Raw genomic sequence first — 26,330 nt, forward strand, 5'->3', positions numbered from 1 at the left:
GTGGAAAGTCTCCTCCCTTCGGGGCTCTAGGCGCTAGTTTAAGTAGCTTTTTTTGCCATTATTTGAATGCCATCTGGGCACCTTTAAAATGGTTCTCCAGGCCTGGCACACACTTTCTCCTGACCTCTGACTCTTCAAATCTCATTTCCTTTAAAACTGTTCAAGAGACACCCTCTACCTGATAAAGTTCCTGATTCTTCCCTCTTCTACCTCCCCCATCCATTAGTCCCTTTCACGGAAGATTTTGTTTTTTGTTTATTTGGAAGATGGAGTGTCCTTAGAGACAAGGTAGAGTTTTACATCCTCTTCTGGCTCCTTTGATGGAATGTAAATTCCGTAAGAGCAGGAAATGTTTCATTTTTGTCTTTATAGCCCCAGTCCCTGGCTGCTTCAAAAGAGAAAAAAAGAATTCAAACCTTTGCCTCATGGAACTTAAATCCTGGAAGGAAGGACAGGAAATACAGACATCACTAAAGTAACTACTAATATGATGTAGAAGGAAGACAAAGGAATTGGGTGGAGGGGAGGAAAAATCACTGTGGACTGGGGAGCTCAGAGAAGGCTTCATAGGAAATACAGTAGCTTTTTATATGAGTAGATTTTAGATATTTGGAGAGGAGATGGAAAATTGGTAGAAGTTTCTCCCAGATGTGAGTATGTTTGATTTCGACATTTACATCCCTATGAAGGGATGCTTAGATAGTGAATGACTGAAAGGGGAGAAAGGAGGAAATCTTGAATTCTGAATGCAACATAGATCAACATTCTTCTTCCCTAGGGGGAGAAATTTAAGATTAATTTAGAGAAGTTATTAGTTCTTGCTTCAGACTGCATGGGCAGTCACCTGGAGCACTCTTCTCTATGTGGTATTTTTGTCTCAGTGTTTTTTTCTCACAAACAATATTAAACTAATAGAGAAGAAAGAATAATAGATAATAGCTTATTTCCTCAAGCTAAGATGGAGGAGGTTAGTGTTTGTTTATCCTTCATCTTTTTTTTTTTTTTACTATCTCTTATTACCCAGTTTTGTAGGAAGAATGTGGCAAATAAGAGGGAACTCTCGTTGAGCTGACCTTTTCTTTTCTACTTGCAATGAAATTTTCCTTTTTCAGCTGAAGTTCAGTTTCTAATACATCCTGGCTCTATAACGCTGGTAAAATTACTTAATTTCTTCATGCAGTCCTCTAAAAACCCTGAGAAATAGTGGTGATCTGCACTGGCAGAGGAAGTTCCTCACCAGGAGCTCTCTGTCCCAACGGAACTACTGGTGTGATTAAAAAAGTAGAAGAAAAATCTGCTACTGAAGCAGTCTAGGGCAGCCTAGCCTTAAATTTTGAGGAACAGGTTCCTTCTATTTCATGGGGTTGAAGAATGGTACCTAGAGCTAATGAATGAGTCTTTGGTTTACTGTTGTGAATGTGTGCATATAATAATACAAATAACACATTTGTATAACTTTATACTTTTTCTAAGTACTGTATTTTTACCCATATGTGAAAGCTTACTATATGCTAACACAATGTCTAACACAGTGATTCCCAAAGTGGGTGCCACTGCCCCCTGGTGGGTGCTGCAGAGATCCAGGGAAGCGGTGATGGCCACAGATGCATTTATCTTTCCTATTAATTGCTATTCAAATTAAAAAAAAATAATTTCCAGGGGGCATGAAGTAATATTTTTTCTGGAAAGGGGGCAGTAGGCAAAAAAAGTTTGGGAACCACTGGTCTAACACATAGTAAGTGCTTAATACATCCTTTTTAGTTCATTCACTCATTAATATGTGGTCCCATTCAATTGTCACAATACTCCTGTAAGGTAGTTATAAGGTATTATAATTATCCAGATTTTACAGAAAGCAAACAAACTAAGATTAATTTGTTTGTTCATGGTCACACAGCAACTAAATGGCAAAGTTGAGACAGGTTTCCTGACTTTTATCTAAATACATTCTCCACCACATTGGACTTGGATGTCTGTTTGTGTGTGTTTGCTTATCTGTTCTCAGACTCTGACTGTTTCTGTCTGTCTGTTCACTCTCTCATTTTAAACAATTAAAGCCCTTGAAGGTTTATGCTATCAATTGCCTTATCGTTCAAGTCTTCTACCAACACTATTATAAGATAACACTATTATCTTAAGGTATACATCCATCCCTGTCACCTTGCAATGTAATAGGGGAAACAAATACATTTTTCTACCTTTCATTTTTCTGCCTGATCTAATATCTATAGGACACATGCTGATTGGTCACTAGAGAAATGCTTAGATACGGCTGACATAACTTATGAGGATAACACTAAAGCACTATACAGCCACTTTAAACTAAAATGAAAGCAAGTGACATCTTTCTTTGCTTTTTATTGAATACAGATTTATATTTCTTAAATATTTTGTCATGTTATCAATATACAGTTTTTTCATCATACATATACATACATTTTTAAAGCATAAAACTATAACTTAAAATTGAGGTACTGTAAATACAATATACACATTGCCATAAATCTATACTATTTTATAAAAATAGGACTAAAATATCAACTCTATATTTTGGCAAATTATAGGGAATATGGGAAAGTCATATACATTTTTCATTTGTTCCACTATTTCAGAATGAATCTCCAAGTTTAATTGCCTTTTCTCTTTGGGTACACATGTAAGAGATGCCACCTAAAAATATTCCTATGGTCATGGCTCAGTTTTGCTTTTGCATAAATATTTGAAATTTCTAACCCTTCTTGGGATAGACAGGTCTCTTTCTGGGCCAATTCTCTAAGGGAAAAGCTATTATTTCCTGGCAGTTCAAAACCCATATTTATAACTCTCCAATTGCATAAAAATGCACATCTCATTTTATGACATCTAATATATATTAAGTATCTTGTTAACAGCTTTACACATGGAATATGTGTTTATATTCTATCATGTATAGTGGTAGAAATGAGTTTAGTTCAACCAGCAATGTGTTACTTAACCATCTTAAGAAACTCAAAAAGCATTCCATAGAATCATAAAGTGATTGATTATACATGAAATAGCTATGCCTTTCAGTTAATAGTGAGGTAGCCTAGAAAATAACTTGAGTCTTTGCTTCTTCAAACAGATCTATGTCTTTGAAATATAATGTATTAATTACTTCTTGTAATTCATATTAGATGGAAATACCTATTCCTCCTTCCTGCTATAGCTCAAAAGATTTAACCCCTTTAAGGCAACAATCATTTATTAAGAGTCTAATATGTGCCAGGCACACTGCTAAGTACTGGGGATACAAAGAAAACTACAACTTCAGGTAGGGAAAGAGTTAAGAAAGGAGAAGCATCTTTCAAGGATGGATATAGTATGTCTTGATTTTTAAATGCTGAATGTAGCTAATGTGAATTATGTATATTCACTATGTATATTATGATAGGATCACACATGGCAGCAATAACATCTGGGTGATAAGTAAAGTCCTGTCTTTAAACTTAGCTCTAATCTCTAAATTTCAGGCCAAAAAAAACCCAAGCCCAAAGAAACAAACCCCTTACTAAATGAAAAGAGTAGCCCAAATGGTTTCTGTTGGGGTATGTGTGCGCACACGTGTGTATTTTCAGGATGAATATGGGTAAAATCTGGAGGGGGAAAGGTGTGCACTGAAGACACACTAATGGTCATTAACTACTCCCCCCCCCCGAAATGGACAGTATCCTATTAAAATTACACTGTACTACTCCCTTCTTATGCATTTCACTCATCCCTGACTCTAATGTCTTCTAGGTTCTCATCTATCTCCACAAGTGGGAGTGAAAAGGCAATGAAATGAGAGCAATTGTAAGAAGTCTTCCCTTCTTTAATGAGGGACAAGTCTAGATTTTCAATATTCTACCCCAAACTATTCTTAAGAAAAGAAAGGGAGGACCAATTCCCAGCTCCAAGGCATCATTTTCTTAATAGAAATGAATTTTCTTGGGAATCACTGCATCATATAACTCAGTAAAAGTATTTAAAAAACCAGAAATGTTTTTAATGTCTTTAAGGAATATGAATCAGTCATTTGGAATTTGAATCTCTACCCCTAAAAAGAAACCTAATGTCATTTTTATTCATTTAGTTATGGATTTCACTTTGGTTGCCATTTATAATATGAGATGAATCATTTTATGCTATACAAAACATTACTTGGCTTGCTGCTATACTGAAATGGGTAATAAAAAATCCTAAAGCTCTGAGGCTCTACATCTATAGAAATACATTCTATATCCTCAGCAGGACCACTTGCAATGTAACAAGGCTACCTCGTCTTACTGACTATGGAGCAAAGACTTAAGTATTTCATAAGACTCAGACTGGTTTTAATCTTGAATAAATATTTGTACTTCAAATATATGACAATTAATGGCATTTTTCCCTTTTCAATGTTGTAATTTCTTATGATGTCTCAGCACAATTTTAGTAGTATATCCTAAGAATTTAGAAGTTACAGAAAGCTGGGTTAGTCTATAGGTTTGCAGGCTTGAAGGTTGCAGAATGAACACAGGGATTTATAGAATCTACATAGTGATGCAAAGAAAAGAATTAGAGCTTCTTTGCCTCTTGGGGTTTTGTGGCTTTTTCCTGTTTGGTCAGTGGCTTTGCTATCACAGAATTGTGTTTGCTACATAGATCTCTCATTTCAATGAGGCTTTCATCTATTGCTTTAGCAAACTTGATAGAAGAAGTCTCTTTGCAGTCGTGGAAGCTGGAGATGCAGAACAATATGTGCTCAGCCTGAGGATTATAGCAAGTGCCATAACCGTTTGGGACAACAGGACCATAGCAGCAAAACATTTCCATTGTCGTTGGCACCTGGTAGGGGGACAGAATCACATTTTAGAATTTTATGATTCTGAAAGGAAAGTAAGAATTTGTATGATTTAATTCAATGCAATAAGCATTTATTAAATCCCTTCTGTATGTTAGGTCAGGCATGTTTAACCTTTTTTGTGTCATGGGCCCCTTTCTCTGAGTGTTTTTAAATGAATAAAATAAGATGTATATAATAAAAAACCAAAAATTAGTGAAAAAAAGATTTTTTCCCCTCATTCAAGTTCACAGACCCCTCCCCAATCAATACACAGACCTTAGGGTTCATGCTCCCCAAGTCAAGAACTCTTGTCTCAGGCACTTGGAATATGAAACTGATACAATGGGAGGAAATGAATAAGAATCACAGGATGTCATTGAGATCACTTAATTATTAATTTTTTAAAACCATCAAATGGGTGATTTTGCAGGTCTTTACCTTCTTTGTAATTTATAATCTTAGAGAGCTACCTGGGCCACTGGGAGGTTGTGAGTTGTCCAGGGCCACACAGCCATTATGAGTCAGAGGTAAATTTAAAGCCAGGTCTTGCTGATTCCTAAGCTAGCTCTCTACATAGTATTCCACAGCATCTTTCATGCACATATAATAGTTTTTTAATCACACAGACATAATTGTAGTCATGAAAACAAATGCCATCAATAGAAAAGACAATAACAAATCCACTTCTCACTGTGAAAAGTTTTACTTGTTGAATCAGATGCTCCCAGTATGTAATCTATTGATTCAGAGTGATCTGGGCTTGGTGGAAATTGCATTATAATTCACCATTTTGTGCACTATAGTAATTTCCTAAGAGGCGCTCTGGTGGCCTCAAAGAGTTAATGCTATTCTAAAAGGGAGTAATTTATGGAATAGCAAAAAATTTAGTTCAAGAATCAAAGATCAAGAAAACTTATTGTTGAACTACATAATATAATGGCCTTGCTCACCAAGAATCAAGGTTCAAGAATATCAATTATTAAACTATGTAATGGCTACACTCTCCCCACCTCCTCAAAACAAAAACAACAATCAAAACTCAAACCAACCTGACCCTTGCCAATTAAAAATATGATCATATAAAGTTATTGGTTGTTTACCATATAAATGTATGTATGTATATATGTGTATATATATATATACATACACACAAATTATATATATATAATTGTCATTATAGCACTGCCTAGATTTCCCCCCCTAAGATTCAGACTTGTATCTGAACACAGCTTTAAAAATCATGAAGATTCTCATGCATTGGAGTTTTAGTTACCCTAATATGCTGAGAGATCTATTTGGAAACTGATGATGATATTTTGTAATCTAGAAATCATCAAGTAAAGACATGTGTTTCTTAAGATATTATAAAAACATAACATTTTATTATTATAAAGAAGCTATTCCTAAATTAAATTTATTAGCTGGCACCAGAATCAAGTATTTCTGTTGTGATAGAGTTTGGGGCTTGTTTTAAATCTGTAAATTTCAGGAGTTGTGTACTTGGGCCTTCAGAAGTGACACTTGGCTTTTAAATGGAGTAGAACAAACCATTAGTCTTGCTAATAGAGTCATAGAATTGTCAGATAAATGTGCTGTGCAACAGCCCAAGGCCATAAAGCCATTCAATTGCACTTTTTGCCCATGGATGGTTTCCCAGAGAATTTATATCGTGGTATTCTTGCTGCATTTACTCATGTCTGCAAGCCCACAGACATTATGACAAGATCAAATTACTTAGGAGGTTTTTATGTTCCAACACAATATTATCAGTCCCTTTTATTGCATATGCCCAGCCTTATGTAGATGAGGAAGAGTTTCAATAAATTGATTACTGTGGGTATTCCCTCTCTCACTGTAGCTGATTCCTTAGGAAAACATTGCTTTTTAAGCTGTGATAATCCTTAAATTGCATCACAGCAAACTAAGTTTGGGAAATATTAGATCAAAATTTTATCTTCTCTTTTTCACTCTCTTTTTTGCTTTTGTCTACTTTATGGCTCATAAAAATTGTTAGAAATATGAATGTAATATATTATTATTAGTCATTATTATGTTTATTACATTGACTTTATAGGAAATTGGAGTATGGAGAACAAACTGAAGGCTCATATTTCCGGGTTCAGTTAGATATAAGATTTCTTGAAGACAGGTGTGACCAAATGACCTTTGGAAGCCCCTTTTAACTATGGGATTCTATTATTTATAATGGAGCTCAAGTTTCAGTTAGTCCAATATTATCCCCATAGGAGACTTAGTAGGGAAGTATTCCTAGGTCTATTCTATAGGGAGTGAGACTGATGTACAAAGGAATTAAGTGACTTACAGGTTGACTTAGCATTAGTAATAGATTCTGGATTGGAATTTAGATCTACTGATTTCTGGTATAATATTTTTTTCAGTTGTTGTGGTTGTAGGTGGTTGTTGAATTCATGTCACTTCCCAATTTCACTTTAGGTTTACTTGAAATTAGGATGAGCTATAAAACTGAAAGAATAGTTCAAAGTTGAGGTCTCTCATAGCATTTCATAACAAAGGTAACCACACTAACATGATTTATTTCTTGGGTGAACAGGTGATTCCAAATCTCCTACCTGACTAGTTGAGAGGACAAATCGATTGCTTGTCAAGTATGTTTCATCTGTGAACATCTCTGGCAGCTCTTTGAGAAGTTCTCGGGCCATTTCCCTCAATCCCAGTAAATGATTGTCAATTGCCATACCAGTGATGGCCTGGGAAGAATGGGATGAAGAACAGAAAGTTTGTGATAACTCTTCAATTCTATTATGATATATTTTGCTTCATTCTATTTCACTCTATTGTGCTCCATTTTCTTTAGTCTTATTTTTTTTCTTATTCCATCTCATTCCACTCTATTCAGTGAAACTCATGAATTATTAGTTTCCAAAACTGTTTTTATTCCTTGGACCAGCCCATTCTCTTTCATGATACTTGGGGTATTTTTATTTTTAATGAACAAAGAATAGCAATACTACAGCATGATTCTGATGCTAATAATTTTAAGTCAATCTAATTAAATATAGTTGGCTTAATGGTAACAAAGCCAGCAGATACTTGAAAGAATTGTGGCCATGTCCCCACTTTACTTCTAGAACTAATACCTAGAAACTGCGATTGTATTTAAAGGATTGGAAAGTGAACTTCTAAAGACTTCATTGATGGATTATTGCAGTGATTCCTAAAGTGGGTGCCACCGCCCCCTGGTGGGTGCTGTAGAGATCTAGGGAGGCAGTGATGGCCACAGGTGCATTTATCTTTCCTATTAATTGCTATTAAAATTTAAAAAATTAATTTCCAGGGGCGCTAAGTAATATTTTTTCTGGAAAGGGGGCGGTAGGCCAAAAAAGTTTGGGAACCACTGGATTATTGGGATTCTTACACAATGTAAGAGCAGGCTATATGCAAGGAGAGAAACTTGATCAGTCTATTAAAGGCTGGTATGCTATTGGCCCAAGCGGAGTTAGGGCCTGCTTATAGCAGTAATGAAATTGTACTACACAAAGAAAAGTCCATGGTATATGACAAGCTAGTTCTAATATGTGCAGCCTCATCACCAGGCTGATGCCTGTTTGAATATCTGGCAGTTTAGTTTGTTTTGTGAATTGTTGGCAACTATTTCTTACACCAAGAAGTCCTTGTGGTTAAAATTAGAAGGAGGATATTAAGAAATGGTTAGCTTGACTTTTTCCAGAGTAGAAAACTAATTTAATGATTTTTAAAAGTCTTTTTTTTATCATATAAGATTTATAACCCTAACCAAATATATCAATCACATCTTAAGGGAAATGGCGGGCTAATAGTAACCTTTGAGGGGGCATACAAGGTACTATTGTGCTAAATTAGGTCTCATGAGTTCTACATTTATATGATGTCAGTGTCACTGTTAAATGCTAATAAAGGAGAAAACTGAAGTCATAAGAAACTGCTCTTAGTTTTATGAAGTAACAGGGTTACTTATTGAGGTTTCTACGACAATTCTTTTCTACTTTGAATGAATGAAATAGAACTGAATTAGAGGCTCTCAATTCCAACAATTACTTAATTATATGCTAAAAAATGGAATTGCATGGAACTGCTATTATTTTCCAAATATACACATAACCTTCATAGAATAGCAGGAAGAACAGTTAGTAAATTTATCAAAAGTCTTAGTGCTTGTTGTTCCTTAGTTTAGTCTTCTTCAATTCTTTGTGACTTCATTTGTTTTTTTGTTTTTTTTTTTTTGGCAAAGATACTTTTTGCAAATAGCAAAGAAATATTGCTATTTCCTCCTCCAGATCATTTTACAGATGAGGAACTGAGACAAACATGGAAGAGACTTGCCCAGGGTCATACAACTAGTAAGTGTTTGAGGCCAGATTTAAACTCAGGAAGACAAGTCTTCTTGACTTTAAGCCTGGTACCCTATCCACTGTGTTACCTAGCTGTTCATTAAGCTGCTATTAAATATTAAGGACACAATTTCTGTTTACATTTCTATAGTCAAGATTTTTTCTTTATTTTAAATGAGGTTCTGTCTTGATAATTAAAGCCTTTCCTGGTCTCCCAACTGCAAGTGTCCTGCCTCCCAAACTACCTTATATCTAATTAATTTGTACAGATTTATACTTGTTAACTTTATATTTATGCTATACATATATATTTTAGGTAGCTAGGTGGTGTTCCTTGCTTATATCCCCATTATCTTCCTCTTGTCAGTAGGGATTGTTTTATTCTTTATATTTGTATTACCAGCACCTAGAGCAGTCCCTGGAACATAGCAGATGCTTAAAAAACAACTTGATAATTAATTGGTTAGGGTCATGAGTAGCAATGAGTAAAGGAAAATGTATTTTGATCTTTATAAAAATTGTAAAATTTTACTAATTTGTTTGAACTGGGAAGAGAGGACATTATATCTGAATTATTGAAAAAGTATGATTTAAAAACTTAAAAAATTAAAATTCACCTCTTTACTTTCTCACACAAATATAGTCTTGAATTAGATAAGTAATACTCCTCCCAGAAGGAATCCTACTTTAGAAAATAGATGAGAATGATTTTTGGCACGAAGCTAAAAGTTAGATCCTAACAAAAAAAAATAACTTGAACAGTAGGTCTCAATTGTACTTTGTAAATAAAGTGAATTATTTTAAAGTACTACAGAATAGTTTGATTTCTGAAGCAGGAAAACATTTTCTGTTAAATCTTGTTTATTCTCCTAATTTGCTTCAAATAACCTATCCAGGCCTTGTCTAAATTATCATTAATTATCAATGTTTGGTTTGTATGTTTAACTCTCTGTGTTATCTGTCTCAATATCTAATCTGATACAATGAAACATAAAAGTAGAGTCTCTGTTCTATTAGCACCAGGCCCTGTTGGTGTCCTAATAATTACTGATTCAGACCCTAGAGATAAAAAAGCAGAGATCTCACTCACCAAAACAGTGTATTCTGTTTGAGCCCTGATGGCCTCTTTTAAAAGAAACATCTTCTCTGAGTCCTGCCAACAGATCAGAATTGTAAAATATAAGAGGTATAAAGTGTTATTCAGTGAAGGACAGCACAGACAGGGTGATCAGAAAGGAACCAATGTCTGAGATGCATACAATTGTCATTCAGTTTCTCCCTGGAGATCATCCAGCATGGATTATTTCTGAAGTCCAACTGAAAAAGCTACACCTACCGGTACAGATGATTTTTCATCAATCATCGCTTTCACAAAAGCCAATGCTTCAGGAGTTGCCGACCTAATGTTGTCAACTCGTCCCTCTTCAAATCGGCGAATGGAAGCACTTTCATATGTGGGGACAAGTCTCTGGTGGTATCTGTACAGAATGAAGCATGAATAGCAAATAATTTATTTGGGAGGAATCATAAATGCTGAAAGAAAAATAGCCTCAGTAGGCTTTATTTTTATAGTCCTAATTTTATTTGGCATAGTATTTCATCTTAATGCTAGTAGAATTCTATAAGAGATCCCCTAAAGATGAATGTTAAAGCTCTTCTATACAAAGGGTTGAGTATAGTAACATATATTTGGTATGCATTGCTGGTAAAAGAGAAAAACATTGGTTGATGTCTAAAAAAAATATCCATTGCAAAATCTAGAATTGCTGAAAGATCTGAAGAGTGATTAGTAGTAGAGAGTGAAATAATTGTGTAATTAATCATTTGCCCTTACTGGAAATCTGTTTTATTTAAAACTACCCTAGCATTACTGTATTGTTTGGTTTAGGCAGAGAGAGGCCTTGGGCTAAGGGGGAAAAGGAGAAACCTACAGAGTTCTTTTTCAGAGGGCAGCTGGATTTTGAATATATATCAGAGTCCCATGAATCTCTATTGATCTCTGCTAGAGTGACCATTGTTCTCAAGGATTCAACAAAATAAAACAAAACAAAATTTGTTTCTATACTCATATAGTATATATGAGTATAGTATATAGTAGTGTAGGCCAGGGCCCAGTAAAAGTGTTAGTGGGCCTTGTAGACCCAACATGGTAACATTTTTCTTACTGTTCAAGCAACAATCAGTAAAATGTATTAAGTACCTACTATATCCCAGGCATTGACATAATCCTGAAGGGATGCTAATGAATGGAATGTGGAAGAAGAATAGAAGAGAACTAAGGACAGATCCTCCAGAAGTACCCACTGTAAGGAGTCAGAAAGAGGATAAGCAGGTAGCAAATGAAAACTGAGGAAGAGCAGTTAGAGAGAAAAGAGAACTTGAAAAGTGTGGTATCTCCAAAGCCAAGGGAGGAAAGAGTATTCATTTAGAAGGGGCAGTCAAGGGAAGCAACAAATTGGGGAAAAAAATCTTTGTAAGAAAAACCTCTGACAAAGGTCTAATTACTTAAATTTATAAGGAGCTTAATCAATTGTACAAAAAAAATCAAGCCATTCCCCAACTGATAAATGGGCAAGGGACACGAATAGGCAATTTTCAGATAAAGAAATCAAAACTATCAACAAGCACATGAAAAAGTGTTCTAAATCTCTTATAATCAGAAAAATGCAAATCAAAACAAATCAGAGGTACCACTTCACACCTAGCAGATTGGATAACATGACAGCAAAGGAAAGTAATGTATGTTGGAGGGGATGTGGCAAAATTGGAACATTAATGCACTGCTGGTGGTGCTGTGAATTGATCCAACCATTTTGGAAGGCAATTGGAAACTATGCCGAAAAGGCGTTAAAAGACTGCCTGCCCTTTGACCCAGCCATACCACTGCTGGGTTTGTACCCCAAAGAGATAATAAGAAAAAAAGACTTCTACAAAAATATTTATAGCCGCGCTCTTTGTGGTGGCAAAAGATTGGAAAATGAGGGGATGCCCTTCGATTGGGTAATGGCTGAACAAATTGTGGCATCTGTTGGTGATGGAATACTATTGTGCTCAAAAGAATAATGAACTGGAGGAATTCCATGTGAACCTCCAGGAACTGATGCAGAGTGGAAGGAGCAGAACCAGGAGAACATTATACACAGAGATGGATACACTGTGGTATAATCGAATATAATAGACGTCTCTACTACTATCAATGCAATGATCCAGGATGATTCTGAGGGACTTATGAGAAAGAACTCTATCCACATCCAGAGAAAGAACTGTGGGAGCAGAAACACAGAAGAAAAACAACTGCTTGAACACATGGTTTGATGGGGATATGATTGGGGATATAGACTCTAAATGATCACTCTAGTGCAAATATTAATAATATGGAAATAGGTCTTGATCAATGACACATGTAAAACCAAGTGAAATTGCTTGTTGGCTATGGGAGGGGAGTGGAAGGAGAGGAGGGAAAGAGCATCAACCGTGTAACCATGGCAAAACATTCTAAATTAATTAATTAAATAAACTTTAAAAAAACCCAACAAAGAAAAAGAAAAAATTAGTCCAAAAAGGGGGTGGGCAATCAGCAATGTCAAATGCTGCAGAGAAGTCAGAGGACTAAAAAATAATTCCACTGGATTTGGTAATTAGAAGCTTACTGATGACTTGCAAAATGGCAGTTTTAATATAGTGATGGGATAGAACCCAAATAAAAGGGGTTGTTGAGAGGTGTAGGCATCATATATAGAGAACTTTTTCAAGAAGTCTGGATATGAAGAAGAGAAAAGAGATAGTGATGTTAGTTTAATGGGGAAGAAGAATGGAGGGGTGGCTTTTACACACATGCACACACACACACACACACACACACACACACCGAGGTATCTGTTCCCTGTTGTAACTTTCCCCATAAAGGTTTCACTATATTGCAGGTGGGAAAGAAATGGGAATTTTGGTATAGAAGCTTCAGATAACACACGAAGGCCAGCAGATGACACAGAAAAGTTTAGAAACTCAGAAATGCATAAAATATATATTTTGTAATATATAAAAGACAGTATCATATGTTATCAACATATTTTATCTTTTAATACTACAAATATACAAATTTCTTTTTTGAAGCTAGAATAAAGTCTCAATTTTCTTGTAATAAATATGCATAGTCAAGCAAATAACCTCAATAGCTATACATATACACATAACATAACTATATGAATCCATGTCTATATATTTCTCAATCTATACCCTAAATCCATCACTTTTCTGTAAAGGATAGCATTAAATTAATAATAAATTTAAAATATTCTAGGAGTTTAGTGGTCTACAAACTCAATATAACTCAGTAATAATGTGATCTTGGGTAGCATTAAGAATGAACATTACTTCCAGAAACAGGGAGAGGATAATCCTTCTAAACTTTACCTTCATCATACCTCATTTGAGTTACTCTCTCTGTCTCTGCCTCTCTCTCTGTATATATACATATACATATATATTCATATGAGTTTAGTGTGGATAAAGGCATAACTATGGTTAGCCTTTGTTTGATGCCTGCCATCCTAAAGGTGTCTTATTTAAGAAACTGAAAATAATTAATTTCTTAGTGATTTAAAGTACAACTAAATCTTTAACACGAAACCTGAATAATATAGATCCTGGTTGGTTGAATACTTTTCTTTTACTTCAAGTTTTTTATTATTGTCATGAGTACCAGGGACATTGTACTTCCTTTCTTAGAGGGTTTATGAGCCCCATTCTAGGTACAGGAACAATATATCCTACCAGGGATATCAATTTATTATATGCAGAAGAAAAAAAAATTAGGTGCTTTTCTTTAGGACCAATAGGATACAATTCTAACTTTTAAAAGATCTATTTTGTGATTTTGTTTTACTCACCTATAAAAGGCTAACTGGAGTGCCACCTGAATATAAGCATCTGGACTGGTCCTTTGTTTCTTAATGAACTCTTTCCCATAGTTTTCAAACTTATAAACAGTGAAGTCAAGATTCTTCACTATCCTGGGTTATAAAAAGAAAATTATTTTACAGCATACAAAATGATTTATAATTTCAACTATTCAATATGTATTATGGCAATACTACTTCACAAACCCCTACCTCTCAGTTCTTAATCTACTCAATTTTCATGACCTATTCCTCCACTCCATTTTACCTCTAGACACCTATAGGCAGATGGTCCTACTTTTAATTTTGCCATCATTCATAACTTCTGTTCACAAAACCCCAAATTCCTTTATCTCAAAAGTTCTTAGCCTGTTGTATATTAGCTAAAATAATTTTTTGATAAGTATAGTTTGATATAATTTATTCCCTTGTAATTTCATGTGTTTTGTCCATTTGAAAATAATATTTTGAGAAGGGGTGTGTAGGCTTCAGACTGCCTAGGTCCATGATATAGAAAAGATTAAGAACCCTTGTTTTATGGGATTACAATCTTTTACCATTCCATTTAATCTTCTGTCTTATAATTGCTAATCCTGCTCTACCATTCTCATAAAGACCACCAATCACTCCATTCCTCAATTTTCTCCAGGCCATCATCCTTATTCTGAATACTCTGAAGAGTCTCCTCCCTTTCCCTCCCACTGGTGAAAGAATTCCACTCTATACTGTCCTCTATGTTCAAATCCCATCTCCTTTTCCTATAGATGATTATGCCTTACTAAAGCTGAACTTGATTTACTCCCATTATCCACCACCTTCAGTCCTATTCAAATACTGTTATAGTAAGCTGCAGAAAACCACAAAACTGTGTTAACCAGATCTATTATAAATTTATATTATGTAGTCTCAACTGGGATTTTACTGCAGCAAAGCAATGATTTTTCACTTCTCTAATTAATTCACTATTCCATTTGCTACAGTAGGCATTCCAAAAACTTTTCATCCTTCCTCAGACCTCCTACAACACTTCCTCCCCCTTACCCTTTGAGCCTTACTGCATACATAAATGAAAAAACTGAAGCTTTATTCCAAAAACTTCCTCTTCATCTCATATCATTCAGATGACCTCTCTATTTTCTCCTTTGCTCCTCTCTCTCATGAAGAGATAGCCCTTCTCCTTGCCAAAGCAAACCCCTCTACAAGTACAATTTCTCTCTTGCTACTGGCTGCTTATGTGCTGCCTGCAAACATACCCAAGTCTCACCCATCTTTAAAAAACTCTCACTTGATCCCACCATACTTGCTAGTTAACATTTTATATCTTTTCTATTTATGCTTATCTTGAGAAAGTTGTCTAGATTAGATGCCTCCACTTAAGCTACTCCCATTTTTATTTAAACTCTTACCTTCTGTTTTAAAATGGATACTAAGTGCCAATTCCAAGGCAGAAGTATGGTAAGGGTGAGGCAATTGGGGTTAAGTGATTTGCCCAGGATTACACAGCTATGGAGTGCCTGAGATTAGATTTTAATCTAGGACCTCCCATCTCCAGGCCAGGTTTTCTATCCACTGAACCACCTACCTGTCCCTTCTTATTTGATTTTAACTCCTCTGACTTCTGATTGCATATTTCAAATGAAGCTGCTATGTCCAATGACCTTTTCTGAGTCTCATCCTTCATGACTTCCTTAGCCTTGGACGCTGCTGGTCAACTTTTTATTGTCCTGGATATTACATCCCCGTTCTCTTCTGGTAGTTTTGGTCTAACCACTCCTTCTCGGTCTCCTTTGTGAGATCTTTGCTCACCATCTCTAGGGTATCCCTGAAAGCTCTCTTCCAAGTCCTCTTCCTTTTTCCCTTTATATTATCTTGCTTGGTCATCTGGAACTCCCGTGAGTTCAATTATCAACTCTATTCAGATGATACACAGATCCACTCTCTCCTAAACTCTAGTCTTATATCGTCAACTGATTTTTGGATTTCTTAAACTATAAGATTATTGAGGTCAGGGACCGTGCTTTTACAACCTTTCTTTGCATTCTCAGAATTTAGCATAGAGCTGGGCATATCGTATTTAATAATGCTTGTTAAGAGACTGAATTCAGAAAGTATTTATGGACTAACTGTTCCTTGCCTAGGATGATAGATGTTAAGGAGTTAAGGAGTTGACATTTTTTGGGGAGACACACAACTTTCTATCTACTGTTTCAGTCATTGATGGTCATCCCTCACCTTGCCATACTGAAATGATCCTCAATTCTGTTTTGGAAAACGTCACTTCTTTTAAAGCATAACTCAGACGTAAGCTTTAATGATCCTGCTAGATGGTAGTGCCGGCTCCCTTTCAAATTTACTTTGTATCTACTTCTCTGCTTACCTATTTTATTTCCTCTGTGTCTGCTGTATGAATTGAATATGAAATAAGTATATTTTATACCTTAAAGCCTCAGCGGCAAAGACGTAGCACCCCAGCAGCAGAAGGGGGCTGCTCCGCTCCCCCTCTCCACTGAGGTCATTTTCTGCATGCCCCGCCCTTTCGCCCAGCAGTCCAATGAGAGCACTTTCTCCCTCCGCTATCTGGGGTAAATGGCGGGGGAGGGGGGGCGGGGGGGGTGCTCACAGGCAGCTTGAAGGTGGCGTTTGGGCGCATGATCTCTAAAAGGTTTGCCCAACTGCTGCCCTAAAGTGTGCTGGTAAATGTTTAACAATTTGCTTTCTCAACAACAGCAACAGGAGTACACAAACCTACTTACAAATTTAATCTGCATTATTAACATTTTCTCCATTTTCTTAAGTCAACAATTAATAAAATAATAAATCAAGCCCAGATTTGTAGCATTTGCCAATTTCTGAAGTCCAAATGTGCTCATTGAAAATTTAACAATTGCCTTTTGAGAGTTGGTAGAAACTGACTCCAGCCCACTCCTGTGTATAATCTGCATCATGTAATTTAGACCTAGGTTGTATGGTAGATTATCAGTATTATTTAGATTTTGGAGAATTGATCACTGTGGGTAGGAGTAATCAGGGAAGGAGGGTAAAATTTGAAACAGCACATAGAATATTTCATTTGAAAATAAAATTTCAGTAAGTATTCACAACATATTAATAGGATTAAAACATGATTTATGTACCTTAGTTAAGAATATGTAATGATATTACATTCAGCATCTATTACTGATTTTTTTACAGTGCTAGTAATTCATTCCTTGGGAAAAAATGAAAAATATTCATTATCAAATAAAAGACTATATTAAAACTGGGATTGGAGACTATGCCCTGGAGATTTCCAGAACGTCCACCCTGAGTTTTTTAACCCTTTCCTCTGATTATTGCCTGCTTCATCTGGTCCCCAATTTAAGGCAGGCCCCAAGTGTGCTGCACCCTATTTCCTACTCCCTGACTCCCCCTGACCCCAATTAGCTACCTTGCTGGCTGTCTCATTGGTTATAAAACCAGGATCAAATTTACTGGGACATTACTTCTGGAAGGAGTGTGTAAATGTACTTCCTTACTATTCCTTTCACTATCTCTCTAACTATTCAGGCAAAAGTACTCATCTTTGAACACCACATCCCTATATGTGTAGTCTTCTCTTTTGAGAATGTAAATTCTTCAAAGGCAAGGCCTGTCTTTTGCTTTTGTATCTTCCAGAACTTATAAGGATCAATGTTTGTATAAACTTTTTCATTCATTCACTAGATTAGATGAACAATGTTAAAAGAAACACTGGAAACCTGACCTTATTTGAGTTTATTTGCCATCATATAGATAGCATATGACCATGCCTTTGATCAAAACACATGTAAGATTCAGAATCTTAGAATTAAAAAGGACCTCAAAAGTCATTCAATCTATCTATAGCTAAAACCTGAATTTTCTCTACAATATCCCCAGATACTGAAGATCCCCAGTGCAAGAGAATTCTCATGTTCTGAGGAACCCCACTCCACTTTTGGACAGCACTAATTAATGGAGCATTCTTTATATTGAGTAGGACTTCATCTCTCTATAACTTAAACCCATTGCTCCTAATTTCTTTGGGTCAAGCAAAACACACATAGTATCTTCTTTCTTTCATATAGTGATCCCTAGATATTTGAGGATAACAAGTATGACTTCCTTCCTCAAATGTTATCAATCACTCAAACATTTATTAAGTGACTACTGTATGCCAGGCAGTTTTAGGGGTTGGGAATACAAAGACTAAAATGAAGCAATCCCTGCCTCAAAGAGAATCAATTGATCTCCTCCTCTGGGTGCTTAGCTCCTGAAAGTGGGTGTTTGCCTTATCTTGTCAGGCCCTAGGCCTCTGAGCCATTTCCCAGTTATCTCTACACTGTGCATTTTCTACTTTGATCTTCACACCCATTTCTTCCCCACTGGATCCTTAGTCTCCTCACCTGGGCCTGTGGCCCAGAATGTGGGTGGGGAGGGATTAGGCTCTCTTGCACTTTCTAGCCATCTTCATGCCATGCCTACATAGGTGTCCTCCCATCCCTGATTTTTAGTTCCCTTTTTGTGCTGACTTCTGCCATTGGAATTTCTATGCCTTTAGGATTGGGACTTCTTGCTTTCTTGTATTTGCATCCACAATACTAGTACTTACATAGTAAGCACTTAATAAATGTTCACTCATTCTCTCTCTCTCTCTCTCTCTCTCTCTCTCTCTCTCTCTCTCTCTCTCTCTCTCTCTCTCTCTGTCTCTCTTTCTCCCCTCCAGGTATGTTCCATATTTGAGAGTTATTTGGAATGATTTTCTCTTTCTATTATTACCTCTTGAATTTTGTTATTATTATTTAGAAATGCTTTTGGTTTTCGAGGGTTTATTTTGAGGCCTGTCATTCTGTTAAAACTATTATCTCAAATAATAGCAAGGAGGGTGGGTATTCTTGCTTTATTCCCATATTTATTGGTTAAAGTTCTAGTATATTCCCACTACATATGATGCTTGCTTTTAATTTTAGGCAGATATTTTTATAGGTAAAAAAGTCCTTCTGTGCCTATCCTTTGTAAGATATTTTTGAAACATGAATGAGAGTTATTTGTCAAAGGCTTTTCCCCACAGCCTTTGAGATAATTATGTGGTTTTCATTCTTAATATGAATATGCTGATTATTTTCTGAACGTTGAACCATTTTTGCATCCCTGGCATAAATCCAACTCAGTCATAATAAATGTTTCTTGAATAAATAGCTGTCATATGGTATTTTATTTGAATTTTTTGAATTAATATTAATTAATCATATTGATCTATACTTTCACTCTGTGGTTTATCCTTCTCTCATTTATGTACTATATTTGTTTTCTGTAGAGTGCTTTCTTCCTTAAATTTCATGAATAAGAATAATTTGTACAGTTATTGTTACTAATTGTTCTTTGAAAGTTTGATAGATTTCTTCTGTCAATTCATGAAGAGCAAGAGTTTTTTCCTTGATAATTCCTTTTCTGAGATTGAATTATTTAAGATACTTTTGGTTTTTTGTTAGTTTGGATGTTTTATATTTTTTAAGGTACTCAACTATTTCTTTTGTGTTCTCATTTTATCTTTGTTAGCATATAGCCATATGATAGGCTCTGACAATTCTTTATACTTTTTTTTTGACTTTGTTGTGATTTCATATTTTTTAATTGTTATTTTGTTTATTTGATTTTTTTGTCCTCTTGCTTTTAATCAAATTAAATGTTTATCAGTTTTCTTATTAGTCTTTTAAAAAATGAGCGTTTTCCCCTGACATTTCTATAGGGTTGGGGTTTTTTTTGGTACCCAGTTTATCTATTTCACCTCTAATTTTTATTCTGCTATGTCTACTTTTGTGCTTTTTAAAGGTTTATTTGTTGGCTTTCTAATGTTAATGCATATCCAGTTCATTAATTCTCTCTTTCTCTGTTTTTTAAATATGTTTGTGGGTCTATAATTTTTCTACTGAAGACTACTTTAGCTGTATTCCAGAAATTTTAATATGTTGTTTTATCATTTTTTCTTTTACATAATCATTTGTTTTTCTATGGTTTGTTCTTTGACTCATTCATTAGGATTACATTATTACGTCTCCATTTGGGTCTATATATTTTGATGGTTCTCTTTGAATTGCTATTTTATTGCATTATATATTGTAAAGACTGTGCTTAATTTCTGTCCTTTTGCATTTATTTACATTGGCTTTGTAAACCTATAAATAGCACCATTTTGAAAAAGTTCTCTATGGTGCTGAGAAATAAATTTATTCTTTAGCAATCCCATTTAGGAGATATTTTGGTTCCAGTTTCTCCTACAATTAGGTTAGTTCTATATTTTCTTTTTTTGTTAAGCGTTCAAAACTGAGAGAAGGACATTGAAATCTCCTTAAACTGTTTTATTACTGCCAATGTCTTCTTGTACTTCAATTAATTTTTCCTTTATGAATTTAGATGACAAGTAGTTTAGATCATATATGTTAGGTATTTGTTTGCTTTGTTGTTCATGATTCTTTTCAGCATAATATAATTCCCATATTTGTGAATATTTGTGGTTTTGTGGGTATTTATTTTTGCTTTTTCTTTTAAAATGATTGAAATGCCTGATTTTATGAATTTACCTGCTCCATAGCAAAATTTTTTCCTATCCCTTGTGTCTTTTATTTTGTTTGTAATTTTTTTGGGGGGATATTTCCCTCTTCAGGAGGAAAATTATATCTTCACAAACACATATTAACAAGAAAGAAAAATATTAAAGAACTTAATGCACATTTTAAAAAATTAGAAATCCAAAAAAATTTGTATTTGTGTTTGTAATAAGCAATAGATTGTGGGATTTTGTTTTCTTATCCAATCTGCCACTCTTTTATTTTATTGAATTGTTTAATCCATTCACATTTAAAATGAGTAGAATAGAGTTAGGTATTTATTTTCTTCCATTTATCTCTAATTTTATTCCAACTTAGGGTTTTTTCTCATCTTCTGCTGAAAACACAGTCCTAAGTCCTAGATTTTTTGGATTAATCTTTTATGAGAGAGCTCTATTCCTATTGGCTCTCTTTTTCTCATCCTCAAACTTCAACCTTCTCATTTGTTACCTCTTCCCAGGGGTGATTCCACCTAACTGATACCAGCTCACATATAAACAATTAACACCTTGAAAATCAGAAAAAAATACAAATCAGGTCTTGATATCTAAATATTGTTTAATATTTGCCATAATACCACTATCCCTTTCCTTAGTTTTAGAGCTTTAATTAAATTAGTTTCTTTTTTCTTTTTTGCTTTTGTTTAGTTATTTTCTTCTTTTTTCCCCCCCTCTTAGTTGGGTAGTCAAAAATATAAATGTATGCTCACCAGATATATTTGTTTATTTTGTTTGCAAGAACACTATAAGAGACATCAGCAAAGTGTAATAAAAAGAGCTTTGCTTACAATGTCAGGGGATATGAGCTTGAACTCAAATTTTACTATTTATTGCATTGTTTCCTTGGTCAAATCACTTAGCCTCTCTGGGCCAACATGCAATCTAGGGTATCTTTCATCTCTAAATTCTGAGTCTAGAAGCCATACTGAAATACAAGTATATTAGATCTATTAAATTTCCTAATTAATCAGTTTCATAACTGACCAACTGTCAAAAGGGAAATGAAATCAGTCCACTATAACTTGGTTTTAATATGAATTAATGCTGTCTAGTCCTACCTGTTGTCCAATTAGGCTGGTTTTTTCATTGCTACTCTGAACATGTCTTGTTTGTTCTTTGTACATGCTTTTCCGTTATCTGGAATTGTCTTTCTTTTCCTTTTTCCTATTAAAGCCTAATTCAAGTTTTCTTTAATTCTCCTAATCTGTTTCCCTGAGCTCCTTTAGTTCTTATTGTTGCTGTCATTTATTTTGTTCATAAATCTTAAAACAAAATAATATTATGTTCATAGATTTTATACTGAATGTACTGTTTCTCAATTATTGCATATACTTTAGTTTTGTCCCTTTAAATAGTTTAAAAGTTTTTTGAATAAGTTATGGTTCTTCTTGTAATGCTAGGCATAGGACTGCACACTTAGTAGGCACTTGATTGGTTGTTGTCTTTCATACCCAAAGAGGACCAAAATGATATCATTAGTGATGTCTTTTGACTCACACATAAATTGGATTTAATTGAGGCAGAGCTGCACAAAGTTAACAGCCTCCTTTTCTCTTCCAATCATTGAAGTCCAATAACAAGACAAAAGTCAAGATGACTGGTGATGATTCAGGATGCAGCAGATAACTTGTCTTCTTCAGTGTCCAACCAAATTCTAAGTGCTCCATGGTCTTTGGAATAAATTGTTCTCATATGCTCATTCCACCGGGAAAGTCTTCAGATGCTTGGAATAGACATCCCCCTTAACTCACTGATGGGTTTAAGACCTCTTGGTTTAGCCTAGTTTAGCCTAACTGCTAAGATGGTTTATCAGGGTTGTGGCTGTTGGACATGTTATTGTACATAGTGAGGTGTATGGGGTGTTCAGGGAAGACTAGTAACTTGGGCGTGAGGGCTTGCTGAGCCCTTTTCAGGGCTGCTTTCCTCCTTTGGCGTCCACTTACCACCCAGCTCTGTGGCTCCAAGAGGCACTCAGTAAAGACTTATAAAATGAATGAATTTTATCCAGTAACAATTATGTACCCCATCTTTTGGAAAAATGGCATGACCCAAAATTCCACAATAGAGTGGGAATATATCTTGTAATTTTCCATTGAGTCATAAAGTCACAGAATTTTGGAGCTGAAAAGAATTGTAGACATACATAAAGCTGTGCTGAAGTCCTGTTAAAGCCTAATGTGGTTCACTCTTTCCTGAGATGTTATGTTATTCAGTAAATTTAAGCAAATTGGAATAGCTTGGATTCAAATAACCTATTCAAACTAGTGTTTATAACTCTCATTGAATTCAATGAATGATGTTCCCCAGGCTTTGCTATGTTCACTCTGATGAAATCTGCTAAAAAACAAAAACAAAAACAAAAAACCCTACCATCTTTTGTATTTTATGTAAACGATAGATACTTTAGTAAGCTTATTTTCCCAGGTGTTATAACTTGCCTTTGATTTGACTACATTAAAATGAAGAGAACCCAGTGGTGAGAAAGACAATAATAATAATATTGGGGGACTTCCAAAATGCCTCAAATCAAGAAGCTGAAAAAAACAATGAGACTATACAACAGTCACCCTAAGAAAAACCCAAATTCCTTACCTTTGAAGTTTGTCTGCTGATGAAGCCAGGTGTCCCTGAATTTCTGGTGAGCATTTCCATCTCAGTCTTCTGGGAGCAGGAAGCTCACTGACAGAATCAGCTCTAACTAGCTTCTTTGAGCTCTCTTTCCTGTAAGTATGAAGATACAGGTATCTTGAGTTTCAATTTTTAATGAATTGGTTAATAGCTTCCCCTTTATTTCCCTGCCTTTTGGAATCATCTTATGGTTGTTGCTTATATTTACGAGCTCACAGTGGTTTTGCCACTATAAATCTTTTCCAAACTTTGTCTTCCATTTCATAGAAAACATATATAAACAAAGGAATTTTTAACCACAAAATTGTGTCCAAAATATTTGTGGTGATTTAAGCACAATGAACTTGGTTTATATTTTCACCATAAACTTTATAATTGGAGGACTGCCTATTAGTTTAAGGAGATTTCAAAGAAACTTACAACCAGATCAGAGAATGTTTTTTTTCTAAGTAAAGGTCACTGACTCACAGGGAATCCCTACAGGTATTCAAGAGCGATTGTGAAATCACTACCTCACAAGTGATCTATTTCCATTTTCAGATGATTCTAACTGTTAGGAAATTCCTCCTCTTAATGAACTGAAACAAGTCTTTCTCACTCCCACCTATAACTTCTTTCTGACTCTTTACCATTAGTTAATGGCTGATTCTACTTATCAGATATAGCAAGAGATAAAATAGAGCTCCTGATAATACTTAAAAGATGCCAACCTCTCTACCATTTGGCAGATGATAGCACATATAACTCACAACTAGGTTCACACTTATAGTCTCTACAGTTTGGTTTGTGCTTACTAGCATAGCCTTTTGAATTACTTTTATGGCATGATGACATATAGGGATTATTATCCTTCAATTGGTTGCCAAAGTAATTTTCCTAAATTATAGGTCTGACTCAGTCACTCTTCTACTCAATAAACTCCAATGGTTCCTCTTTATCTCTAGGACCAAGTATATTGCTTACTCTGTTTGGTTTTCAAACCCTTTAAAAGGTGGCCCAAACCTGCCTTCTATTCCAACCCTATATCTCTTCCCACACTTTGCACTTTAAGGAGGCTGTCTTTTTGGCTATTCTTTATGCATGATAATTCCAGCTTCTTTCTCTTTGCTTTTGTCCAGCTTCTTCCCTGTGGTTATAATGTACTCCCTTTTCACCTTGGCCTGTTAGCAGCTTTAGTTTCTTTCAAAATTTTGTGTGACTTCTACATAAAGTTTTTCTTGATCCCATAGCCAACAATCTCTACCTTCCAATTTACCTTGTATTTATTTTTCACTTATCTTGTATATACTTTTTTGGACATACATGTTATTTCCTCAGAGAGACTAAGAGTTCTATGACAGAAAGGACTATTTATTTTTTGGCTTTAGATCCTCAGTGTTCAAAAACCCTAGAAATGACAGCACTTTCTAGACCACCAGTTTTACTTCTAGCCCTTTCTTCAAAGCTTTCATCTGAGGAAACAACTCCTGGGGAGAAAGGACCAGCCATCTCAACTGGGTCCCTGAGGGAGAGACAGGAGGCTTCATATACCAAGTAAGTCAAATCACCAATGCTACCTTGATCACCGAGGTAGCTCAGGATTCTGAATTTAAGAGCTTTGGAAATAGAAAGTGCTCTCCAAAACACCAAACCATATCATCTTGGAGTCATCTTGGAGGGAAGAAATCATAATGTAGACTGGGAACACCTTCCTTATCACCAATAGCAGCTTTGGCTGACCAGCTGCTTCCAAACAGGAAACAGGCACAAGAATCTTAGGAGTGGCAGCATCTCCTAGACCACCAATCCTGCCATCATCTGGGGAAGATACTCATATGGAAAAAAGGTCAGCTATCTCCACCAGCTGCCAACCAGATGTCACATCAAGGGCAGTCAAGCCAGCCTAGCTGAAGCACCAGTGTCCCATGAGGGAGAGACAGGAGACATGTTCTAGGTAAGTCAAACTACCATCACCAAAACCACCATCTTCCCTCAGACTCTGAGGGAAATTACTCAAGACCCTGAACCCAAGAGCCTTGGGAAGAGTAATGCTTCCAGCCCAGAGCCCTCATCTACCACCCTAGGCAGCCACCCAAGGATGCAGCCTGGTCATTGCTCCTACAAGAGCTACAGCCACATTTCCTGAAGACCCAGAAAGTTCTTGTCACCAGATCCTTGGCCCTGTCAAATGGTTCAGGATTGGAAACCATTGTGATTTTATCAGTGGAAAAGACATTAAAGAAGAAGCATTATACTATCTCATCTGCTTTCCTGTGGGTTTTTAATTTGATTTGTGGCTGAATGTGTTGTCTTTCCCTTTAGAATGTGAACTTGAGAACACCTTACTTTCCATAAGATGGTTCCTACTCTCAAGGAGCTCATGTTCTCATTTGTATTTGTATCCCTAGGCTTTGCAGTGTTTAACAAAGATTTTGTTCACTCACTCACTCATTCATTCATTCAGTGCCTATCTAGTACAGTGCTTGGCCCATGGAAGGTGATTAATAAATACTTTTTTTTTTTTTAAATCTTTTTTTTTTTTAATTTTTTTTAAACCCTTAATTTCTGTGTATTGACTTATAGGCGGAAGAGTGGTAAGGGTAGGCAATGGGGGTCAAGTGACTTGCCCAGGGTCACACAGCTGGGAAGTGTCTGAGGCCGGGTTTGAACCTAGGACCTCCCATCTCTAGGCCTGGCTCTCAATCCACTGAGCTACCCAGCTGCCCCAATAAATACTTTTTGATTGGTTTGTTAATAAACTTTAAATTCACTTTATCTTATCGTCTAAAACCCACTTTGCCTCTGCTCAGCCAACCGTGCCATGCTGCCTCTTCTGCAGCCTTCACGTCTGATCTGGAACTCAAGCTTCCACCACTGTGCCTCCGAGTAGGCTTTTTTTTTTTTTTTTAATTTTTTTTTTTTTAGGATTTTTTTTAATAAACCCTTGTACTTCGGTGTATTGTCTCATAGGTGGAAGATTGGTAAGGGTGGGCAATGGGGGTCAAGTGACTTGCCCAGGGTCACACAGCTGGGAAGTGGCTGAGGCC

The 26,330-nt window shown here is 35.7% G+C and overlaps 1 protein-coding gene across 1 annotated transcript in view; it reads right to left on the bottom strand.

Moving 5' to 3' along the window:
* Positions 1–4,557: 4,557 nt before the first annotated feature.
* The window catches only part of CHAT (choline O-acetyltransferase), a 93,738-nt gene continuing 71,965 nt past the window's right edge, over positions 4,558–26,330 (bottom strand). Inside the window, exons 9-14 of the mRNA XM_044662701.1 lie at positions 23,269–23,397; positions 14,064–14,186; positions 10,511–10,652; positions 10,265–10,327; positions 7,417–7,554; positions 4,558–4,827 (exon numbers count right to left, since the gene is read on the bottom strand). Of these exons, the coding sequence (XP_044518636.1) occupies positions 4,558–4,827; positions 7,417–7,554; positions 10,265–10,327; positions 10,511–10,652; positions 14,064–14,186; positions 23,269–23,397 (865 nt within the window). The remainder of the gene's footprint in view (positions 4,828–7,416; positions 7,555–10,264; positions 10,328–10,510; positions 10,653–14,063; positions 14,187–23,268; positions 23,398–26,330) is intronic.

This window comes from Gracilinanus agilis, chromosome 2, assembly GCF_016433145.1.
Source record: "Gracilinanus agilis isolate LMUSP501 chromosome 2, AgileGrace, whole genome shotgun sequence".
NCBI lineage: Eukaryota > Metazoa > Chordata > Mammalia > Didelphimorphia > Didelphidae > Gracilinanus > Gracilinanus agilis.